At 41.1% G+C, this 25,497-nt stretch overlaps 1 protein-coding gene across 5 annotated transcripts in view; it reads right to left on the bottom strand.

Moving 5' to 3' along the window:
• tln2b (talin 2b) overlaps nucleotides 1-25,497 on the bottom strand; it is a 77,018-nt gene that overhangs the window by 34,767 nt on the left and 16,754 nt on the right. For all 5 annotated transcript variants that reach the window (XM_046394389.1, XM_046394391.1, XM_046394392.1 and 2 more), the window contains exons 2-12: nucleotides 12,392-12,565; nucleotides 12,204-12,301; nucleotides 11,950-12,079; nucleotides 11,127-11,282; nucleotides 10,551-10,693; nucleotides 4,620-4,747; nucleotides 4,247-4,310; nucleotides 3,959-4,063; nucleotides 1,900-2,055; nucleotides 1,087-1,188; nucleotides 895-971 (exon numbers count right to left, since the gene is read on the bottom strand). In XM_046394389.1, the coding sequence (XP_046250345.1) occupies nucleotides 895-971; nucleotides 1,087-1,188; nucleotides 1,900-2,055; nucleotides 3,959-4,063; nucleotides 4,247-4,310; nucleotides 4,620-4,747; nucleotides 10,551-10,693; nucleotides 11,127-11,282; nucleotides 11,950-12,079; nucleotides 12,204-12,301; nucleotides 12,392-12,527 (1,295 nt within the window). In that variant the 5' untranslated portion in view covers nucleotides 12,528-12,565. The remainder of the gene's footprint in view (nucleotides 1-894; nucleotides 972-1,086; nucleotides 1,189-1,899; nucleotides 2,056-3,958; nucleotides 4,064-4,246; nucleotides 4,311-4,619; nucleotides 4,748-10,550; nucleotides 10,694-11,126; nucleotides 11,283-11,949; nucleotides 12,080-12,203; nucleotides 12,302-12,391; nucleotides 12,566-25,497) is intronic.

The following is a 25,497-nucleotide window of genomic DNA, read 5'->3' as shown; positions in this document are numbered from 1 at the left end:
GTGCTTTTCATATAATCTTCTATCCTTATGAAAGCAATCAGATCAACTAATGATCCTTGAGCATTGTGCTTTCCAGGCTGATTTATGGAGGAGTTCTAGTGTTCACTATTTTCTTTCATGTTAGTTTTGAGTGGATCTTCAAATTCTGATAACTGTTCCAGATGATAATGCAACAGTTACACAATTACAATTACTGTGCTAACAATGAGAAATGTTAGAAAAAATAATATACAGAAAAATATCTGTTTTCCGGCCCAGCTCAACAGATGCTTCTGACTCCATTGGTTAATTATGGCTTGTTTTCAGAAGCAGCAATTATGTTTTTGTGCCGAGAACCACAACATGAGTCAAATGGCCCATAAGCAGCAGGAATATGACGCCCTATTCTGCCAGCGAGAGGTTTCACTGAGAGCCATGTGGATTTCTGGTGACAACAAATTTACTTTGTGGGATAGAACCATGCTCCATCAGCAGTCTGACCAGGAGACGGCATCCAGCCGAGAGATAAGAATTACTGAATTAATGCCTAAACTTTCAAATGTTGCAGCTTTTGTTTTGGGAAATTAGATGACAATTCAGTTAATTCAGATAATTGTTTATCCCGAGGCAGTGTTCAGATTTGCAAAAATAAAAATCACCCAAGGAAGCAATTCACCAAATTGTAATGTGGAAAATCGAGAATGGTGGCAGTGTTATTTTAAAATCAAAAGTGCTGTTTTTGTGTTTAATTCTAACATTACCTCTCTTGGGCGTTACCATGCTGGGCAGGCGGAAATGTAATTACATGCACAATTAAACAGTGAGATTTCAATTCTTAAGGAATAACTAGGCTGTGTTCGCTATATAAGAATGGTCGTTACACAATACAGTAGATAACACATGAGTAATACCCACTTCTTAGGGGAAACTGATTCCTCCAGCATAGTGGATTCCTCATCTCCCTCAAGGCCAAAACGATCTTTACTCTGCTTCTGTAAAAAGAGGAACAGCAGACAGACAGCAGACTGAGCAATGTAGGCTAAACATATGGTGATTTAGACGAATGTTTCAAATTCAAGTTTTTAGATTCAATTATTCATTACTTGCCTTCTTAAGAATGATATCAATGTATCCAGCAATAAGTTGAGATATCTGCTCTCCCTCTGTAGTCTGGACAGAGTAGTAACTCTCCTGGTACTCTCCAAAATCCTTTGTGATGCATCGAAGACAGCAGACATTCAGGGCAAAACTATTTTAACATCTATCTATCCTAATAAAATCAGTCTGCTCACAGACAAAGAAATGCGTTACTGGGTTGAGGTGCTTGGCAACACCTTCATTATTTCTACCCTTAGTGAAAAGAAAAATTGACTGGCTTCTATGGTGCTGCTATTCCTCCAATGAGCTGACTAAAAAATGGATGCAGTGAATCTCCAAACTCACTTCAAAGCATTCTACAGAAATGCAAGGGTGAATATTTTTACTTTAAATCAATGGTGGCAACTATACATTGGAGTATTTTTAAAATTTGCATTATCTATTAATCTTTAAATGGAGCACTCCTTTCTAATATGGGAGAGAAACAGACAGTACTGTTGCCAACAGCTGGTAAGGAAAATTGAAAAAGCTTTCAGATAAATAATACATCCAAATTCTGCACATTTTTCCTGGGGCATCTATTGTTAACTCAGATGAAACTGCGGGCTAGCACGCTGAAAACATTCAATACTGGAATCTGAGGTCTCAATAATTTTTAGGATCCTGTTTGTGTTGGAAAATGAAAGCTGGGGGAAATGCTGACAATATGAGATACAGAGCTGCGTAACTCGCATTAAGTGCAGAACAACTTATGTTTAGGAGTGTATACCATCTGACTCTCTAAGCAATGTTGAGGACTTGATGCACAGAGTCACACAGTACCAGGGTGAAGCTTTTAGGGGAGGCAGCCCATCTCTTGACTGTTGTCAGAGGCCACTCCTGCACCACATCCTTCGTCTTCTCATCCACTCGCATCACTGACTCTTTGGTTATCCCCAGCAGCCGCGGGACTAGTTTATTCTTACCCTTCATCTTTTCCTGTCAGATAGGGAAACATCAGACAACATTTATGTCGGTGCTAAACACCTACACAGATGATTCATTCAAGGCATGAACGCAAAATTGTTGTGCCAGTCTGCTGGTGCTGTCGTAATACTCATGCTGCGTCTGTGGCTTAAAGGCCCGAATGGAGGAGGAGAAGGGGCAGCTGTGAACTGACCCAGTAAAGTTCAGGCTTGTTTAACTGCTGCTTTATTGAACGGGGTCTCCACAGGCTTTAGTTACTGTCAGCACACCAGCATGGTGCTTCCACTAGCTCTCTGCCTGACCAGCTCCAGCGCCCTCCACTCTCTGCCCACTGAAAATCTATTACAGCTCACTTCAGAGACTGAGCCTACACTTGGCTCCCCTCCAGGGTGCAGAGGACGACACAAAAATTAGTGGTTTGTAGAGCTGGGGGAGTTCAAAATACGTACATTGTATGCCTCCAGGCTATTGTTTTTAATCACTTGGGTCAAATGTAGAGCTGTGAGAATCACACCAAGGCCTATAAGTAGAACAGCTTCTGGGTTCAGGGCTCTTAAACATAAGGACAGATAACATTATTCCAGTGTTCAAGATATCCTCATACTAAGGTTTATTAAAAACCTCCATTGTTTTAGGTTATGTTACTTGAATGTCATAATTACCAAGAAGGAAGTTTCATTTGCTAATCTGAAGTGGGCAGCTGAGGCAGTACATTATTTCAAACCATTTAACCTTGATTATTGTTGGGAAAAATCAGCTGGTACAAAAGATAATAGAAAATAGGGGGGCTTTCATATTGTATACACCTGCATGGATGGCTGCAGCAAACACACACATGCACATACAGGCTTATTATTCCATGTGTGATATTTCCTTATTTGTATAGTGCACAGCAAACAGAGGGCTTGCCAACCAACCTGCAGTGATTAAAGACTGACAGATGAGAAATGAAAGGTTACAATAAACTCTCAGATGTGCCTCAGCAAAGCCAGGTCTGTGCTTTTGCCTTCTCTAGCATCAAGAGGAGAGTGCAGCTGGAGTGAATTATTTAACAGAGTCTTGAAATCTCCATCACCACATCTCCTCATCGAACACTGACAGTGTGCGTGCATGTAGAGGCACACATGCACACACACTTGTGCACAAAGATAATCTTAACCTTGCAGTCTGTTTTAACTGCAGGGCCAAACATTGCATTTATCATCCATTAAGACCACAGGAGACAAGTGAACTCTCCCACCCCACACTCTTTCCTGCAAGTTAGCAACCAAATGGGCTGCTGTCAGTGAGCTTTAATAATACCTGCTGGTGCAACTTCATCCCATTCGCATGCTGCACTTCCATTCCACTTTTGTGCTCGCCAAACCAGAACAGAACAGAATTGCTATTGTCACAAATATTTCACAGAACTGAGTGTGAAGATGAACCGCAAAGGCACAAGTTTCTACTCTAAAGCTTCTGATTTGCTGTGATAAATGTTTTGGATTTTTTTTGGCTGTTTTCAACAAGTTTTCATACCTTGTTGTGAGCATATCAGAGCAGCTTTCTAATCACAGCCTCCACCCATTAGCGCAGACTTATGTTGTGCTATTAAATTGATATTGCTGAGTAATTATAAATCCTGATTTTATTTTCAGGTGCTCCTCATTTGTATTAAACCGTGTGGTGACATCTGCAAACGCAACAGCATTACTGCCTTTACTATTCATTATCTGCAGGTGTCATGTTGCTGCAGTTCAAGAACTCATGCCATAAACTACAATATTACCATAATTACCTGATAACATGATACCACAACAACACGCAAATTATTCTCCGTTTGTGGAAGCATGAGTTGAATGGGCAATACATACGTGAACATTTTTTTCACTGCTTTATCATTTTACATGTAAGTTCGCATGGTCTTCGCTCTTACCTTCACCAGGAAGAAGGACACTCCATACGTCTGCAAGGACCTGGCGAGCTTCACATACTTGACTTTTGCCTCAATCTCCGTCATCTCTCCACAGTTCTTGTGTTCCTGGACAAACAACATCTGTTACATCTCCACCTCCTTAGATGGACTGCTACATGTTGTAAGTGTTACGTTATGTGATCTACATGTTTTGAATTTTGTCAATTTATGCCTCAACAGGGAAAAAATTACTATAATTCCCATGGGCCATCGCTCAAATAAAACATTTGCGCAAAGTAATGTACATACTTGGAATATTTTCTTCTCGGACCCTCTCTGCTTGATGTACTCTTTGGGTAGGAACTCCTTCAGGCTACGGAGATAAATGACATTTTTACACGGTTACCCTTTTGAGCTACAGGCATTTCCTTTTTTGTTAACATACCTCTACATATGAGGTCATTCTTGCCTTACTGCCTACATATCAGAAAACAGTTGTAACAGCTGACATCACCCCTGAGCTTTCCACAAGAGGAAATCCCTGAAGCAACAGCCTGTGCTGAAGCAGGAGATAACCACAGTATATGCACAGCTGTGAAGTGAACATATGAAAGCACAACATGGCGTACAGAATTACTGTGAATGCTGGTGTTGGTGCATGTTCTGGATAGGAAAGGCTTACTCCAGGAATCCAGGCTTGTGTTTGTGCTCCGCGTGAGGTCCAAACTGGATCTGAGCCTGGATCCCTGCGAACTCACAGGCTTTATCAAAGGAGACAGGGTGGGATCCATTCAGTATATCATCCCTAGCCTGGAGGAGACATGATGAGAAGGAATGGGTGGCGGGGGTGGGGGGAGAGAGGGTGTAAGTGAGAGGTAGAAACTCACATCCAGGAAAAAGGATAGAAGTACAAAAGGCATGAGAATTATCCAAAATTCACCCAACAGAGCTCCGTAATGAGCACTTCACTGTGTGCTTTGAATGCAGTGTGGCTTCAGAGGGGATGTATTCTAAGTGAATGATTAAGCATATTTCTAGAGCAGGGACATCTTAACTGAGACTCATCCACACAGGGGAGCCAAGTAAGATTTGTTTGTGACAATAAAAGCCATTCTGCTGGCTTTCGAGTGTGGCAGCTCCAACAATTTGTCAACACAGCCCATTACGTGTTATTAAAGAGGAAAACACATTACAGAAAAGCATCAGTCTTTCACAATATCCCATCTGCATTACAGAATGGCCCTCAATATGTTGGTAAGAAATCTAATGAATGCTTTTTTTTTTCTTTTTTCCCACAATGAGCAAAAAATAAATAAATAAAAAGGCTTAAGTCCATTTGGTGCTGCTGAGATATCACTTATGTTTCAATGCATTTTGAGTCAGCCTGTTCATATTATCTTCACCATTTAGGTAGATGGAAAAGGAGAAGCCTTTGTTGACATCTTTCAAATGGTTGTCAGTGTGTGCTGTTTCCTCGAGGGGGTCGTCTGCTCTCTCTCTCTCTCTCTCTCTCTCTCTCTCCCTGTCTTTCTCTCTTTCAGTCTTTCCTCGCTCCCTCTTTCTAGTTCACTGCTGCAAAATTAATGGCTCCAAAAGCTGAGAGGCCTTGCCAACGATGAGAAAGGCTCCATCAGTGCTTTTAGCATAAGCATATCTGTTCGCAGCGTGGACTTGACTCATTCTTACGTCCCATTACATCAATGAAAAACTAAGCAGCAGCTTACTGGTGTAATGAGGACAACAATCTCCTCCTCTCACAATCAAGTCCTTTCCCTAGTCCAATTCACAGTGGAGTACATAAGCTCTTTGTGAATAAAAGAAGGCACTCTGAAATAAACCATCTCACATGCCATTCACTCTGCTACACACTGTTCACCAGATGATATTCTCTTGAAGTTAGATGGTAGGAATAAAGAGAGAACAGGTTGTGAAGGTTTAAATTTTAAAATAATCATTTCTTGGTGAGAGTATAATGACTAAGAGTACAGCATGATGAATTTCCCAAAGGGCCCCAGTTATTTACAGAAATTATTTAGACTGTATGAGCCTCAGTAATGGGGTTCTAGTTTCTAATCTGCACTACAGATACACAGATATGTATAATACAGATACCAATGCTTGGAGTATCCTGGGTATGTGTTTTTGCATCACAAACAATAAAGTTTACTTTTAACATTACATTAATAGCAATAATAGGCTGGGTCATTCCAAATCAATCTGCAAACCTCAGATTGAGCAGTCAAATAAGGGATACATGTCCCTACTTGACTGAAAACCGACAAGACAGTGAGGACAAATTCTGAATTTCTCACGGCTGATATGCCAAGTGATACAGATGCTGGTTCTAGGACTTTTTGATATGGCTGCATGAGAGGAAGTGAAGCACGAGATATCAGAAGAAGCTGTGACACATCCAGCCTGGGGCGAACACACAGAGGTCAACCAGCAGAGCACACAGAGTACAATACAGGCTTAAAAATAAATGCTGACATAGGCAGAGATTACAGCAACTAAATAATGCGAATAAAACAGTAAGTAAAGGGATATTAAACAGATTCATTCCCTAAACCATCGTTTCCCATCTTTTTTTAGTACCTCTCCAAGCCCAGTCTGATGAACTCATGCGCCCCCTCATTAACGCCACCACTTATGTTCCAAATGTGTTCATTTAAATTCATTTCAAATTAGAAGTTATTTAACTGATTAATCATATAAAAGGGGAAATACTAATGGATGTTACAATTGCTCATCTATTTTCAATATTTTCATGAGACTGAACTAAGTCTGGTGGAACATGGAGACATGGAGTGGCAGTATTTCATCTCGTCTACATGCTTCTTCACTATTTTTCATAACGGCAATTGCAACAGCACCTTCGTTAATTGTTAAAGCTGACTCAGAACGTTTTAAATTCAAAGTTATGATTCAAATTTTTTTTTTTTAATTAATTGAGCTATTCAAGAATTTCTCCACGTACCCCTTGGCAGACAGAACTACCCCTGGAGGTCCAAATATTTCTGATTGGGAATAACGGACTTAGACAACACAGTTTTGAACTGAAGACAAACCCAAAATGTTTGAGCAGATTAATTGGGGGCAGCGTGATCTTCTCTCTCTTGTATTTCTCTGTATTGTTTATTTCTCAGTGAAGCAAAAAGAAGCACCTTAAATGCCATTGCAACTTCATACAAAACTATTGCTGGGAAAAAAAAAAAACATGATGTAATGATGTAACACTTGGCAGACAGGTTTTTAACAGGTTTTTTTGTTACATGGTATTCATACTACATCTGTCCCTGCATTGGACTCTGCTGTCTTGTGGTATTAATAGTATGCTTTCAGAATCGACTAAAGTGAGTAAAAATAAAAGCAAAAGAGCAGCAGGACACACAGGGTGATGCTATTGCAACAGAGGTTTATCCAGGCCTTAGCAAAATACATGAGGGAGGGAGGGAGTGGCCGAGTAGTAAAGGAGATTATTTTCTTAGTGGCAGAGCTCCCATTATGTGTGTATGTGTGTGTGTGTGTGGGTTTGAAATCATGCGAGCTTCAAACCATTAACAAATACTTGAGATCACTGCTGATTCACAGGGATGCTGTGTCAAAGAAGTACCAGCAATAATGTCGTCATCTTCCCCATCTGAAGTCAATTAATCAATACTGTTGAGTTTCTGAGAATGACAGGAATTGTGAATGATGAAGGAGGAAAATGGAGGGACTAAAAAACTAATAAAAAATAGGGGAAAAGAAAAAGTGGCTCTGTTCAGCCTTTTTAACACAGTGACAAATTAGAGGCACTGCCATCTGAAGAGTCTCTGTGATCTGCCTGTGTAACAATCCCAGTGTGTGTCAGAGAGGGAACAAGCGAAAGACAGATGAGGAAGGGCAAAAAAAAAAAAAAAAAAAAAAGGCAAAAGCAGGCGGGGGCAGGGGGCGGGTTGTTGCTGTGAAAGGAAATTTGAGTCTGTGTTGAGAGGAGAGCATGATATGCACTGCGCTGTAATGTGTGCCAGGGCAACAGGGTGGGGATGGGCGAGATTATGTCAGAATGTGTAGGAGATGGAGAGGGAGTGGAGACAGGCGAACTGGAAGGGAAGGAAACAGAGGGCAAGAAAAATAGAGGCAAAAACAGGAACAGACAGATAGAAGGGAGGAGAGCAGCGAAAACAGACAGGGAGGGTGGGTGGCTGGGTGTCTTTTACGAACAGATCCAGGAACTCCCAACGCAACAGGGATTGAACAGATGAAGAGAGTCGCATAAGAACAGCTACACACATTGCAGACATGGTGTCTCTGAGTGCTGTGAACGCATCCAACAATCTTAAATGTTACATCTGTTTCTGCAAGAATATTAATTCTCTTCCATGCTCTCATAAGATTGTATATCTGTGTGTATGTGTGTTGTTTGTGTGTGTGTATATATGTTTGTGTGTTTTATGTCCAGGTGTCCGTGGGGAGCTCCCCTCTCCTAGCTGTAGGGCCTTAATGTGAATGCAGCGGTGTGTGCAGTGAGCAAATGCTGACCGGTGTCATACTAGACTTCACCCCCCCACCCATTGCTAGCGAGGTTTCCATGATTTACACACACACACACAGAAGGAGAGAGAGAGAGTGAAAGAGAGAAACTACTAATAAAATAGACACTACCGCATCCAGAAATATCCAGACCCCAGACTCTCTTAAACTAGTACATCCTGAATGTTGGACAAATTTGCAAACAAGTGGTATTTTGATACTGAAGCAATTCCCTGTCTCTGAAAACTCCTAAACCTCATAAATAACTACTATGCTATTATAAAGATAACTGATCCAAACCGACAGAACCACCGGTTGGTCAGTCAGTATAAACTCATGCAGTGCAGCCAATCATAAACCCACAGAACCTTACTTTAAGGTTGGATTTTGAAGGAAATCAGAAATTCTAAATTATTTCCATTTGAAAGAATTGTGCAGCCATTTAAAAGGCAGTGTTCGGGGCTTGAACATATCATTCAGTCACAGCATTGTGAATCGAAAAGTTGGATTAAGCCTAAATACAAAATAGTGTATAGAATTCAGGTATAGAACTGTCAATCAGTCATTGTACAGCCTACTTGAAGTTATCTTGCCAAAACAAAAAGCAGGATGTTGTTGCAAAGCAAATACCCATATCAAAATACATTATACAGACAAAAGCATTGGGGCACCTGGCCATTACACCGACAGGGAGGTATCATATTCATATTATTATCATATTCTAAATACATACAACAGCTTTCACTCTTCTGAGAAGGCTGTCACTTTCTGTGGAAATTTTTGCCCTTTCATGCAGTAAAGCAATAGTGAGGTCAGACACTGATGTTGGACAAAAAGGCCCGGCTCACAATCTACATTAAAGTTCATCCCAAATGTGTTTTATGGGATTGAGCTCAGGGCTCTGTGTGGGCCAGTCAAGTTCTTCCACACCAAATTCATCCAGCCATGTCTTTATGGACTTTGTTTTGTGCACTGGGGCACAGTCATGCTACAGTAGAAAAGGGCCTTCCCCAAACTGCCATAAAGTTGGAAGCACAGCATTGTTCAAAATGTATGCTGAAACATTAAGATTTCCCTTCACTGGAAGTAAGGGGTCGAACCCAGCTCCTGAAAAACACCTGCATCAAGAGGTGTGTCTGGACACTTTTGTCTATATAGCGTATCTCACCAATTCAAGGTTAGGGCCAAACAGTGGGTAAGACAAACAGCAAAGGTGCTGCTAGGAAAAGAGTAATGTGGGAATCATAAAGGAACTCAAAGCTGCACTAATCAATATTTTTGTTTTAACAATGCATCAAATGTTCATAAATAATGTAAAAGGGGTTGCAGTGACTCTGCAGATCCACTCAACAATATGGAACTTCTTTCAGCCCTTTGTTTTTGTTTTATGGCCTGCAAATTTACTGTTTTGGTTCATTTTCACCAATCTCATCAACCTTGTTTCCAGCGAAAGTAGCAGCTGTTTTGAGTGAAAAAGCTCTCATAAATCCGCTGTATGTTACCTGCCCGGCACTAAATTATAGTCGGATAAAGTTAGAGGCTGTGTGGTGAACACAGAGGAGCATTTATCAGCTAATGAGGCAGAAAGGATTTATTGTACAGAAAAACACAGCTGAAAGCACAGTGAACGTCTGACTCGTGTCCATCACGTGGACAAAAAAACAACTCTAAATGTACTGTATGCTAATGCTACATCTACTGGGTGGTGTAATAACATCAGAAGAAGGTAATAAGTCAGTGTTGCACTTATAGTTTGTTCTGCTGTGCTCAGCAGCTCGACAAAATGCAGCCTTTCTATTTGGAATTAGAGCTTTGCCTTCACGTGAATCAAGTCAAACCTGTCTGGACCACATCTGAGCTACCCACATTTCAGTCTATCCAGACTTGGCCAAAATTACCAAATGCAAACGTAACCAAGTGCAAGCCACAACATAGTAACTGTGCTTAATCACACTGTCTCGTTGCTCCTTTTGAAATATTTTAAAACACTGCAAAAACTGCAGAGTTTATCATAGTCTGCTTAGTACAGAGTACAGCAGGTCATCCTCTGCTCTGCTTTTTGCTACACACGCATAAAAGGTGTGTGTAATTGGTTTACCTGAACATAGAGCAGGTTTAGCTGAACAGGGTCCCGAGAGTCCACGTTCTGGTCCGAATAGAAGAACTTGCGCCTGAGCAGCAGGGTCTCACTTTCCTCCACTCCTTGCTCTCTGAATGTCCTGCTGTGGTCCAGCCAGTTCACTGCTCAATCAATACACACACTCTGTTATCACATGAACCGAAATGAAAAGACATTCACTTTACAAAGATTTTACCCAAGGAGGATACTGTTGGTGAAATTAACCAGGCAGCTCAAAAACATCAGAGGGGCAGACAGATGAGCTTAGACAGACAATCCAGCAAATTATTAACGAGGAAGTGAAAATATTGATGGGGCATAAAGAGTGTCTTTGAAACAGACGCTAGTTTTCAGCCAAAGCTGGAGGGTGATTTATATATTCGCATGTTTCAAAATTTAACTGGTGCCCACTCAGGAAAAGATAACAGAGGTAATTTCATTGAATTTCGATATATTTTTGTTTTGAATTAGACTTGTGTGATAAAGCACACGTCCAGATGATCCTGTTGAGTCAGACAACAGCACTTCTGGAGGCCTCTGCATGCTGGCACTCACAGTCATCATCAGTGTGGAGTTTGGCTTTGAGCTTTTCCATCTTTCTCTCATCTCGGAGCAGCAGCGTTCTGTCTTTCTTCAGCGTCCCCATTCCATCCTCCTTCTTGTCCTCCGTCACCTCTTGAATGAGGGAGTACTCCTCATAGTTGGTGATTCCTGAAAAGAGTTAGCCAGGAGATTCTCAGAGGAGGAGACGCCTCAAACCGGCATGATAACTAATGCTGTGATAGAGAAAGCTTTTCTGCACTTCCCTTGCACTCCCTCTCTCTCTTTTTATCTCTCGACTTTGAAACAGAAGAGAAGGGAAGCCAGTGCACGGCCAGCAAACTAAAATGAAAGCCAAGGAGGAGAAGCCAAGCAGAACGACCTACTCTAAACAAACATTTTCCAATAAAACTATCTGCCAGACACACAACCCTCGCCTCCTCACCCAATTCAGCTTGATAGCATCCCATTACAATTGAAATATACTGCTTAGGGAACACCTCTGTGACAGGCAAAGATGGCAAAGCCTGGCCCTTAGATAGAACTCTTCAGCATTTCTTAGAAACCGGCTTGTTTGTGCTTGATAAATCATGCCCAGTGTGCTCTAAAGAAAAAGTGATTAGGACTTAATCAAGCGTACATGAATGCTCCAAAGTGCTTAACAAATGCTGCTGTTTAAATATGAATTTAATAGCATATAATAACACAGTAACATAATGCAACTCAGTATGAAGTCAAGTGATGCCTTGGACTAAAAATAAAACAGGATGAATAATTCAAACCTTGGACGACGGCTTGACAAGATTCATATTAGCAGCACTTGGAGACTATCACTTACCTATTCTGCTGCATATGGTGACGAGCAGCTCCCCAACTGTCTTTGAGTCATCCACCATGATGGTTTTTACCGCACCGTCCAGCATTTTGATCTTTTGCGGCCTTTGCTTCTTCTTATACTCCAAGACATCCTGATGAAACAGGAGAGAAGGCATGCCATTCTGGACAGTAAACTGCAGTGGAATAAACATCTCAGGTCCTGTTAGAAAATGGAAATCAATTTCCCCCACTTCAAACTATATGACTTAAGCTTACTCCATTTCGGAGCATGTAGTAATCGAGGGTTCGTCCAGACTCGAGCCAGATTCCTTTCCTGGGGTCATCATCGGACAGGAAGAGGCCATAATCTGATGCTGAAACACAAAGTGAAATACAGCGTGCAAATGTTAATGGCTATAGTTTTCCATTAGAAAAAAATTCAATTTTCTGAGTCGGTCACTAACCTTGTCCTGTCTGGGCCTCCGGTACTCTCTCTCGGATGATTCGGCAGGCATCGTACACGGGTGTGGATGGCTCGAACTGCATCGTCTTCACCACATTGCACTGGCGTACGCAGATCTTTAGCGACAAAGCCACCATCTTGGTGGGTATTATAAGGGCCTCAATGACCTACACACCTGGAAAATACAGAGGTAGAAACATTATGTCAAGTGTCAGAGCGTGTAAAGTCATACCACTGACCAATATCCCAAATAAATAGCCTGTGTCATGGCCCATGTCAACAGGCGGTTATTAAAAAGTCCTGTCATAAAAACAATCACACTCGAGAGTGTGAAGAGGAATTGTCAGAGGCAAAATACAACACCACAAGGCACAGAGCAAACACTCGCAATTATCTCCTTGGGGACATTTTTACCTGTGAATGTTTGTTATGCCGTATCCCTGCATCTCAGCAGCTTCTCATTCTCCCCTGCTGTTCTGATATTACAGGGTGAAGCATATGAAAGGATCTGCCCGATTGCAGTGTGTGTAGAATTAGCTGAACGAAGCTAAGCGACATAACCTTTCAACAGAAAAAAGGAAATAAGTGCAAATCTCTCTCATCGTCAGGAATAACTGGAGCCGAGTCAAAACGCAGAAAGTGACATTCCACTGCTGCATCATTATTCGCGCTCTCCTCCTGGCTTGCACTCTATCCCAGAAGCAGCAGACTTTGCAGTGAGACAAGTAAGTGGGTGTTTTGTCACATACTGCAATTAGGGTGAATCAATTCAGGTATTCTGAGATCTCGTATGCACAAAAAAGGAAAGAGACTGCAGATTCTGCAGAGCGTTTCTCCTCTCACTTGACCTTGGCGTCAACAAGGAGAGAGAAGAACATGAAAAATAAGGCCACCTGTACCCAGGAAGATCTTGGCCTCTTATTTAATACAATTATAGTCCAAAAATCTAATTATTACTTCATCGTAAACTAAAATTTCTCTGTGACTTATTTACAGTCATCACATCTCTTCTGGAGAACATAGATATATCAGCATGGAATCAAGATTCAAGGCTGCAATTAAAAACTATTATTTAACCTACCGAATATTTTCTTTATTAATCGATTATTCACTTAATCATGAGGTTATTGGATAAAAAGTCAGCATGTGGCCTTGACAGTTTTCCAAAACCCATGTTGGCATAATTTCAGTAAATAGATGCCAGATCAACATTTCCTTGTTGTTTACAGATTCAAATTGAAAAAAACATCTCCATATGATGGTTTATGTATGTTAAAGGACAAATAAATTACCTTAATTCAGATGGCTTGTTTTGTCTGTTGTCCAAACCACAAAGATATTTAGATTAACATCACAGGAGATTAAGACAACCAGCAAGTATTCACATTTGAAAAAAGCATTACAATACAAGTACACTACAATACATACACTATTGTATATGCCGAAATTCTACTTTGACAGTAAAAGAATTGTAGCATTTCTCTCCACGGCTGGATACGAAGGCAAAAGTTCAAATCGTCACACTGACACGACTCAGATCTCAGCCTCATCAGGGAACAAAGAGTTTTTCTGTGCTCAGGATTCACAGCTCATCCAAAGGCCCCTTTCTTAGCCAGAGTGGAGAAGTCTTAGAAGTAAATTTTCTATAATGATGAAGTTGTGAATGAGCCTGTCTGTGACTGTGGCTCTGTCATGGCCATGTGTTCCTCTCCAACAGACCTTCTCCTTCCCCGAGTTCTTCATACACAGTGGGAAAGACAAGCACAAAGGGGAAGGGGTAATGGCGCCGCATGAGCTCTCCTCTATGCAGGCTGGCGGAGAAGCCCCACTGAGTTTTTGTCATCCAGCTCTTCCACAGACACTTTCTTCTAGACAATCAGCTTGAGACCACAGACTGACAACATGCCAGGCTCACAATGTCAGCTCACAGATAACACCTGCACATACACACACCGAATACATAGAGCATGTGGACAAAGTGTTTGTATTTCTGCAAAAGATTCTCAAGGATTTCAGACAGGTCCATCTCTGCCATAAAATGCCAGCGGTACCTCTGACAACAGGTATTTCACAGTCTACTGTTAAAGCACCAGTCACTACAGTACCTGTTGTGAATAGCATCAGTCACTTCAGAGAATGAGTACAGCAGAAATCACATGATGAAACCCAGGAGGATAATGTTAATCCCTGAGCTTACAGTAGTGGGAGAGCACATTTCACACTAGGATCTTCGTGCAAACACTCCAATGCAGCTGGCTCCTCATTAGCTCTGCTTACAAGCATGGATGGATCCATATCTGAGAGAGGAGTGACAAGAAGCAACCCACTTTCCCTTCAATCTTATTTTATGACCTCTTCTAGGTCACTAGGTAGACCTAAAAACCTATTGTCGAAACACTATCTCCCATAACAATCACTAGTCCATCTGCTTTGAATTAGATTTGTTCACTACTCTAAATATTAAGACATGAAAATGGCCGAAGAGCAGCTTGCTGCGGCGTCTAAGCATGGACAATTCAATAGAGACCAGGGAAAACAGTAGCCATCTGGAGAGGATACAGCTCTGATGACTGACTGTAATACCAGCACCAGGGCACAGCCCGAGAGCAACAACTGCTGCGATTACTGTACCAGTCTGTCACACAACAAAGCAAGGAGGAAGCTAAAAGAGTGTGGGTCCTGGCCTGAGCAGTTTGTTTAGACTAAATGTTTCTGGTAGAACAACAAATGTGAAGCAGAATGACCCTTGAGAGCATAACAGGGTGTGGATGAGGATGAATAACACCCCTTCAAGGAATCCATGCAACAAAGCTGTACCGGGGCACTTCAGTTTTGTATGCTTTTTTTTTTTTTTTTTAATTTTTTATTCTTTTTTTTTTTTTTGAGCAATACAAGAGTAAATGCCTGTGGAGAGGAAGATGTAAGACATGCAGAGAACAACAAAGAGGAGCCACGGCCATTATTTTCAACTGTGAAGAGCATACAAGCTCTTTACAGCCATTCTGAACATGTTCAATGCAAAAATCAAATGGCAAATAACCGTATGTAAGTGTTACCCATACTGCACACGATCACACCAGGTGCAAGGGGACGTTTCTCTATTATATGAAATACCACACATTTACGTGTAAAACCTTGAAGATCCAGGAGTGCGCAGTGCGAAACACTTGACATTGTGTTTCCTTGACACTCCTGACCTGTAGAACACTGAGAGGAAAATAATTAAAAGAAGTGTTTGCATGGAGAATAATAGCTAATTTATTTAATCTGGAGTATCCCATCACATTGCTTTGGGATTCAAGGTCAGCCCATACAGTAATGATTCCCTGGTAAACAAGATATGTTTGACTGTTTCTGGTTCAGCAGGATGGTGGAAACAGAAACAGAGATGCGAATGCAAACGTCTCTGGTCTTACTTACATGAGCGGCGGCGACTATTGCGAGTATAAAAACAGCCATTCTGAGATAAAGAGATAAGGTAGATTAGTATGGCGACTCTAAAGCGAGCAGTAATGTTCTTATTGTAAAGGATGACAATTAGATCTTAACAAGCTATAGCCTGGGAAGCAGCAGGAAAACACTGTGTCTGCATCCTTCACTAACCTCACAAATAGACTCAATAAGCATTTACTATAGCATATTATCTACAGACTGGTGGACTCTTGTTATTGTTTAATTTAAGCATGTAGTGTGTCAGTGGCATTGAATGGAGGTCTGAGAGTAATCCTGACTTCAGCAGTTCTCAGGAGTGTCGAGAAGGGCAGGATTAAAGCACGTGTGCATTGAGAAAATGCTAATTGGTTAAACTGCTGCATCCCACATCTCCTTTTCTCTCTCCTCTTAACATCCTTCACTGCACAACATCAGCCTTTTATGCCCGTCTGAACAAAAAAGCTAGGTCAGTTTCCTGCAGGACCAGAGCGTGTCTGTGGAGACCATTATGTTTTCCTGGAGAACTGACAGTCACACAGCAGATCATCTGTCTATCTAAATCCAATATTCCTGCAGCCCAGGAAGTGGATTTCTCCACGTTTCTCATCAGTGTCGAGATGTGCAAGGTCATGTGCGTTATTTTCACAAGATGTGAAAGCTGCTTCTAAATTTAATGACTGCTAAGCCTTTCATTTTGAGCTCTTCATGTCCTAATTTGAATTTGGTAAATCAGAGCCCTAACAGCGGACCAGAGGTGGGCATTAATCAACCACCATAAATACGTCTTTGTGTGTGTGGGAGATACTTGATTTACAACCAACGTAAAGCAAATTATTATACGTCTATTTAATAGCCCAGGGCTGTAATCTGAGTAGGACAAGGGACCACAGAGACATTATTCTGTCAGCTCGCCTTCACCATATTAATAACATGAGAAGAGTTTGATTATGATACGCTGATGCAAAAAAGTCACTTATTTGTAAGCTGCCAAAAGAATGATGGATAGAGCAGGGTTCATTTTTATAGAAGGTGCAGGGAGTGTAAAAATACAATACAAAAGAATCTTCTTTTAAGATATAAAATGAACCATGTCCTCTGTTACATGTACCATTTTCAAATGTTCTCGTTCTTGTGACTTGCAAAAGCTATATTTGTTTTTCTTTTCTTTTTTTTAAAAAAATTTTAAATTAAGATGTTCCTGTGCTCATTTACTTACAAAGAACACTCACTGGATCTGGGATTCACCTGCACACAATTCAAGTAATTAAAAAGTCGAAGGCTTTCGCCTCCACCCTTATCACTTCCTCCATTAGTTTCATAAATTAATTAATCCTTGCTCCAGCGGAACACAGCAATCACCGGACGTTATTATGAAGTAGAACTGACCCTTGCTATTTTCAGTTCACCGGGATTACTATGAGCAAGCTGTCATATTATAAGTGGCTTGCTTGGTATTATTTCACTTAACGGAGTGTTAGCTGAGTGGTTGTCGAGATGGAAAAAAAAAAAAGAAGGAAAAAAAAAAAAAGACACCCACACTCTAATTTCAAAGCCACTCACAGTTACACTGACTCATTTTTTAAAAAATAAACCTCGCTGCCATGACCCACTCTTTGGGCTACAGGCTTTGCTCCTGGGCTACACACTCTGCCGTAATGCAATTTGAGGGCATGGATTCTGACAGAAATTATGAATCTTGCCCTTGTCGCGGGGTGGGGAGAGAGCAGCTCCTCTTACACTAAAAATATCCAGTGAAGTAGAGCGTCCTCCAGCAGCATCCACAGCAGAAACAGTGGAATAAACTTAACCGTTTCTGCCTAGTAGTGAAGACACTGGCATTCCTTGACACCTACACCTATTTTGTATCTGCTCTATTAATACTCAGGAGGTAATTCTCGAAGATTAGACCACAAATCATTTAGATAATCCGAGACATGTCCTTGGCTCAGTTACATTACAACTGAGGTATTATCGGGTTAGATTGTCCAACAGTCCTGGAGTCAATAAACCGAAGCTAACAACACACAGAGTTATCACTAAGTACCAACACTCATCCCTCATTTAGAGATTTGAAGAATGGGCTTCCTAACAGATGGAGACAGAAACAGCTACTAGGAGGAGGAGTGCTCCACCCAGCAGCTGCAGTTAGTCAACCAATGAACTGGCCTTTAAGTCAGTCAGCCAGTACACCGACTGTGGGGTTGACCTGGTGTCTGAGTCAGGCCCACAGTGGGAGTGTTGGTTAATGGTGGCCCAGACAGATGTTGCCCAAACATTTTTATTTCATTACATACACTGATGGATGCAGATCAGGCCAAAACAACAAAGCACTGAGCCCATGATGATTTCATTATCATTACCAACCACATTTTAAACCATAAATTTCTTCTAGAGCATTTACAGTATATGCAACCTCTGGTCCATTAGCCTGCATCTGGTTTTTGACTGATAACTATGCCAGACTGGGTGATGTAATGATATGAAACAGGGAACATGTTTGGAGTCAACAGTTCAGGACTATTAAAATAATTTGAATCGGAAGAATAGTTTGCACAAAAAAATGATTTCTTTATATTTTACCCATGCCACAAGAAATATTTGGGTATGTAATAGCCAATGATAATTTTTGTTTCTGTTAATTACATGAAACAAAGAGGAGATTTAAGCTTGATAAAAATCAATTGTTTCATATTTCATTTAAAGACAGGATCAAAATTTCTATTTAGGTGAAAAGATAGGTTGATATTATCAGACAAATCTCACTCCATAAATATGACTTTTGGCTTCTCCTTGGCTTGTAGAATATGCATGAAGAGCAGCAGTTGCAAAATGTGTGAACTGAAGCTACCTTATTAAATCACACACTTGGCCTACATGCATGCAAACTGCGGGGGCATGCTGAACAAAAAGGACTGAGCTAATACACGTTAAGACTTTCATGTATGATTTCCCCAGCCCAACCAGAAAATATTTCAGTTGATTGCAAAATCAAACCAAATCAAAGACAGTATCCTCTTACAGAGTGACTTGTAGTAATAAGCCTCCTGTTTCTCCTCTCTACAGCCACACAAAATGTGAAGGAAGGACTATGTGCCAGTAATACAGTATGACATAATTGAAATGCCATTTTATTAAATGCAGATTGACAGGCACAGCGAGATTAAGGAGTATCAAGAATACTCCTTAGATGTGACAGTAATTAGTGCAAGAATATGTAAGTATAAGGCAGACCCAGCTAATGAAATCATTGCATCACAATTACAAAGGTCACATTTAACATGCCATCGCAGCTCTCTGCACCTCAACGTCGATCTGTCTCCCTGCTTCAGCCTTTCGCTATGAAAAGAAGCCACCTGCAACAGAGACTGACAAAACATCTGAAAAATGAACTACACACCTTCATTAGCTGTCTAACAAATCATGTGGGAGTTAATACCTCACATTGTAGCATAAGCAAATGCAGCACAACAGGTGGGGGGCTGGGGGTGAATGTGGGAATTGGTGAGCGTGATAACACATAAACACAATCACAAAAACAAGCTTCAATTATTTCAATATTTTAAATGGATCATTCTGCAGCAGGCTGGGAGCAAAAGCGTTTAGATGACGTTCTCACACCTCTGGCTCAGTATATTCTGCCTGGAGTGTCATGTCCTGTAAATCAGGCAACTCCAATCTCCGGTCTGCGCTGCTTCCCCAGCTCTGAGCCTCTCTCATACTTCTGTGGCCGACTGCCTACTACCACTTGCATGCTGATTACAGTATCAAGAGCAGTGGAACGGAACATACACTGGCTTCTCTCCAAAGTGTGATACACCGAGGGAGTCTATCAGCATTTTATATCCTCTGGCATGCTGCAAAAGAGGAAACCTGACACACGAAGGCGGGCATTCACTGTTCTGGCTCTTTAAGCAAACCAAACATTTTCCCTAATAACACTACAAGCAAAAATATCACTTTAATGGTGAAAAAAGTGTAGTTCCCATTAGTTTCTCCCAGCACAGTGTCTTGTGTTATTGTTTCTACTCTTAGTGAGCTTTCCAGTGCAGCAGGAAAGAGCCCTTACCAACACTGCAACATAGAACTGTATCAGAGTGTTCTCTGTAACAATAAAATCCCCTTTTGATGGTGAGTGAAACCATGTTGTTGCATGAGAAGAGGTTCAGGGAGAGGCCATGTTGTTGGCCCATTGTTTCCAGATCAGCAACTCCGTCCACAGTTGCCATGGCTGCTGCTGTGCCCACCTTTTCCTGGACATATAAGGCTGGACAGCGGCAGCCACATCCACTCTGCCCTCGGGTCCACGGCAGCAACTGCTTCCAGGGTCATCTGGATGTAGGGCACGTGCTGCAGTGATTTAAGGATTTCAGCTAAGGTCAGCTTTTAAATGTCAAGCAGACAAGGTCAGAGAGAGAGCTTTGACAACGTTAAGAGCTGGTTTAACCGTGTACACGGCCATACAACCCCATTCAAAAGGCCTCTGAGCTATCCTGTCACAAGTGCATGGAAATGTTCAGCAGAAAAAGAGATTGAGGGAGTTGGCTTTGATTCGCTTTGATAGAGCATGTCTGAAAAATGAAAATACCTCTCTGTGCAAGTGTCACTTCAGCTTCAATGCTTTGTTGAAGGTTCTGCAGAGAAACATAATGTAACATTTTGTGTGGAGAGCCGCACTGTGCGAATGAGAGACTGTCTGTGATATCGTCTACAGGTGCGGTGATCTTCACAGTGCAGTCAAGAAGATGTACAAAGACACACACTGTGCAAAACACTTAAGCAAGAACTTTTCCCTCCACTCAATTAGGAAAACAGCTTTCTACAGAGTGCCTCCCCCAAAAATGATGAATGACTGGTTAACATCTAGAGTGAACAATAAAAGTTGAAAGCAATCTGAGCAAAGCCAAGGCAAATGAAAAAAGTCCATTACTCAGTTAACTTGGGAAAACATTCTAAACACAGTATCATTGTGAGACTCCTTGCAGCTTTGTTTTTCTCAGTGAGAAATAAAAGCACTGGAGAATCAAATGTTTAAATTGGCTGGAGAAGGCGTTTACAACAACTTTCCTCAGACAAATACTGTACACTTCAGAAAGTCCTTCAAGTGGAGCTGAGTGCAGGAGACCTGCAGACAAATTGGAAGTCTTTTTTCTGAATGTTTTTAACAAGATTGTTTTTCTGGTATATACTGCTACAATTCCCAGGTGAGGAGAGGTACAATACAAAATAAATAAAAAGCACACGCTTGACTGTGATGCTTTCCAAAGTGGTGACCATCTATCTTTTCCTTATGAGAAAAAACCTAATTTCATCCTGATTTTGAAGTTACGGGTTCATTTGCAAAACAGAAATGTCTCCTGTTTTTCCTAAATCACACTTCTTCCAGGTAATATCAGTCAAACCGTACCTGAATTGTTGCGAAATAAGATGACTAATTTTTCAGAAATTGTGCTTTTTGTTGTGCGGTCAAAAGAATACCAATCACACTGGTGGATTTTATCTGTTTTTGCAAACGAACTCTTGTGTAAACTAGTCTTTCCAGAAATAGCTGAAGGAAATTCAAAGTCCTCTTTTTTGTTTAATAAACTCAAAAATGCACAAAAAAGTGACATAATTACACCATTACAGTAACGACAGCTCTCGTAAACAGTTTCCAGTTTCCACCCCTGGGATATAGGACATGTCAAACATGCAATAAACAAAACTATATCTTCATCACAGAGGAACATGAATTACATGTTGTAGAAGTCTTCAACCATCAAATGAGTTTTTTACATTAGTTTCCCACCGCTCTTACTGGAGTTCCACGCCTAAACCATGTCCAAGTGTTCCTGATTACTAGGAACAAACATCTCTGGCTTAAATCCGCCTCATAAACATCTGGTCAACTTAACCACCCACCCACACTCTGTATGCACACCCAGAGCACATTGTGCAACAGGACCAACTGACGAGAATCATGCTGACAATGGCAATCTTCTTGCGCATGCTTCCAGCGCAGGGCCAAGAGGACAGCGGGAAACACAGCGATACAGCTCCGGACACATCTTGCAGCTGGACCCGTACTGAGATTGTAGGAGCCACACAATATACAGTGGAACAAGTAAGGGATGCTTCCATGCTTAGTTAAAGACTCGCAGGCTCACTATTTCATGCTCCACATCTGCTGGTTACTATAGCAACCTTGGTTTTGGGCAATTCCCAGGTCAGGTGGCTTCTGTCAGCTCCAGAGGAAAAAAGGAGGCCTTTTCTAGCAGTGCAGTTTGCAAAAGAAACCAATGAATGATAAAAAGCTCTGACTTTCATTTGGGCTTCTTAAAATGGTCACTGAAGTTTTTCCCGTGGCTACACACAGTCAGTGTTTAAAGACAAGCTGTCACTACTTCAGATCAACTAAGGCGTGACTGAATCACTTTTACTGAGCCTGTTCTGTAGTTTCTCATGAGGCTAGATAAAAACACTGAGAATTTCACTTGATAACTGAAAATACAAAATAAAACCTGGGTACAAACAGGGGCATTATGCAAGACAGACGTTTTTACTGCTGCTCAATCACAGCTTTTGTGACTCAGCAAAATATAAGCTACAAAACAGCCTCAAAAGCAAACAAGGACCTCACCCATTCACAGTCAAGCTACTTTTATAAATACAGTCACTGTTCCATTCCCTGTGCTACTTCGGCAGTTTTGCGAAAACAAAACAAACTAAAGACTCATCTGTTTTTCATCTGTGCTTCACTGTTTATTCTTCATCTGTGCAAAAATATAGTAAATTGCAGAAAGTGGGATTACACTAAATGTGTTAGTGTGAGCCACAATAAATGGATCAGAAATTCAGAGAAGAATAACTGTATATCAGAGGGGCTTTACAATTACAAGATGGTCATTATGACAGCATGGGTGCAGTTGAATGCCCCAGTGTGGGTTTCCTACAAACAGAAACAGCAGGAGCCGATCATTAGGTGCAGGCATCTGCAGGGCCGGGTCCCAGTAGCTCAGCCGGAGCCCATGTGAGAGGTTCTCCATCTCATGGGGGAAGGCCAGAGGAAACAGGCCGGAGGCCAAGTGCTCCCCGGTTCCCCTCTTTTTGACCTGATTACTGTAATGAGCTTAGAGACTGTTGGATGCACAGCATTTAATGTGGATGCAGACAAACACACCGCACTGACACTCACTTGCAGCTGAATGCAAAGCCCATCATCAGGCTCAAACCCAGCATCTAGTCAGCTAGATGGCTCATTGGCCATAGGAATCATGAGGGTAATGGATTTGAACAAGAAATTTCAATTTGGTTGAAGCTGAAGCAGGTTTAAGGGGTAGCTCTGAGAACAGTTGGCACATTGCCAAAGAAATCATGCCAGCCAAAAAAATATATGTGAAATTTGTGGAGAAAGGAGCCCACAGTTACTCATCACTTCTCTTGAGGTAAATATTTTTGACCTTCAGACCTTGATCGCCTCCCTCAACCAATTGGATTCATACAGTGGCTCATGCAAACAGGTGACAAATGCATAAATCAAGATGTGTCCACCTCTAGTTGCCATCATAAAAAGACTGTGACTCTGTGTCTGCATACTAACAAATGCTGAGGATGTATCACCGGATTGTCTGAGTCATATGAACTCAAAAGTAATGATTTCAGCTGTGCAGCGCTATCCTTTGGTACATGAATAATAGGTTGGCATTTAAAGCAATCTGACAAACCTCAGCAACAAAAATATCACAAGGCAGCCAACCCCTCATGCTTGTGGGAGATAAGTAACATCTACAGAGGAAAAACGAGTCATAATAAACGGTTCAAAAATACTGAGTTTAAGCCTGTCCTGTGCATCTAGCATCTCCATATGGTTTGGACTTTTCGCACATCACTGTCTATACAATAGACAGTACGTTATCTTTGCAAATACTAGTGCCAGGAATGGGGACACGGTAGTTTGATAAATTCCCAAAACATCCATAGACATCATGCCAGGCTGTTGCTCCCATGCTACTGTCAAGAATATCAAGAGGGTGCATATTAGCTGGAGTAACATGGGAGTAAGTCTGCCAGACGCCATGTGTGAAGTTATTGCTGTAATACATCTCCCTCTTGCTGCCAGGTGCAGCTTTAAATTATGACTAATAGACTCCTCATAGTACTTTCACAATTGTGTATGTTGACTGAACACAAGTGTACAAATACACAGTAATGAAGACTCTCTCTACTCCAGATGTCATGATTGCCAAGTTATCACAACAGCTCTGAAGGAAGATGACAATAAAACATTCCATTAAGACTATGGGGAGACATTTTGGAAAAGGATGCAAAGTTTAGATGTATTTAACAAATGCAACTCAATTATAAGTTTGCTAAAAACAAGTGACACTGAGAAATTCATCTTTGCTTTAAAATATTTTGCGTTTTCTTCTTACACGCTAAATAGGTTTAAATTTTTGATTTTTTTTTTTTCTTGAACTTGTGTAACTAAAGTCAAAGGAGCCTGCAACAGTTAAAAGTTACATATTAACTGCAACGCTTCGGCACAAACACATTAACATATTATACCAAGCAAGCGCTTTCATTTTAAGAGTTACTACATATCAAGTGATGGTACATTTAAACAGTGGGAGGTCTTCTACAATCACTGCATTCATACATCACTTTCCTAATATTCTTGCACACATTTTATGGTATATAGCTTGTTGACAAAAACTACTAATAACCCTGATACCAAGGATTTTACCCAATGTGTTTCAAAGATAGACAAATAAACAGCATTGATAACCATCTGGGAAAGTGGGCAAGGTATTCAGATGGTTGAATGACAAAACTATACTTTACATGGGCAGTTATTTTCCTCCCTGCAATCTGAGTGTAATTAAGTCTGCCCTGCCTGTCATAGACAGACCATTTGGTGAAGGACAAGATAAATGTAAGAACAGATCCGTTCTCAAATCGACAGACAGTATTCTGTCCTTGAAGAAAACACATTTTTATGGCTCACACTGTGCTGATCAAAAATCCATGAAACGGCAATAATTCAGACAAAAGTCCAGTCCAGCTTGGTATTGGCTTTATAAAGACACACACATACCAGTAGTACTTGAAGGGGCTATTAGAGGAAGATGGGGTGTGACTGATGCTAACAAGACAAAAGAGAATTTGCTATTGACTAAATAAACAAATCTCCTGTCAGTGACTGGGTGCACTACATCCCTTACTCACGCCAGTCCCTAACTCACAGGTCTACAGCTTCATCCTCCTTTATCCTCCAACAGAGGAACAGGATTTCCTAAAGTGGCAAAAAACATCCTATCCAAACAAACCGTATCCAGTTACGGTTTGTTTGTTAGTAATGCAATGTACACACCGTAAAGCAAAAAATTTGGTCCAGAATCAGCATCACAAGGTTAGTGAATCTCAAGCCCCGAAGAAAAAGGAAAGCTTTTCTCTGTGTTGATTTACCTAAAGTCCACTCAGTGGTCGGTAAAGGACACGTGTCCTGAGGCAATGAAAAGGATCCCTGGTGCACGATGCAGACTGCACAAAGAAGTGATGTTTGCAGAAAAAAATATTCTATCCCAGAGATCTTGACTACCGTGGCCTGTTTGCAGTTAAATTACATTTTGCATCACCATATATCACAGTGTTTCCTTAGCACCATAATAATAGATATATTTGGTCTTTTTTGTCTATTTT

This window comes from Scatophagus argus, chromosome 7 (assembly GCF_020382885.2).
Source record: "Scatophagus argus isolate fScaArg1 chromosome 7, fScaArg1.pri, whole genome shotgun sequence".
Taxonomy (NCBI): domain Eukaryota; kingdom Metazoa; phylum Chordata; class Actinopteri; family Scatophagidae; genus Scatophagus; species Scatophagus argus.
The sequence above is the reverse complement of the archived record's forward strand: the minus strand, read 5'-3'. Positions and strand labels throughout refer to the sequence as shown.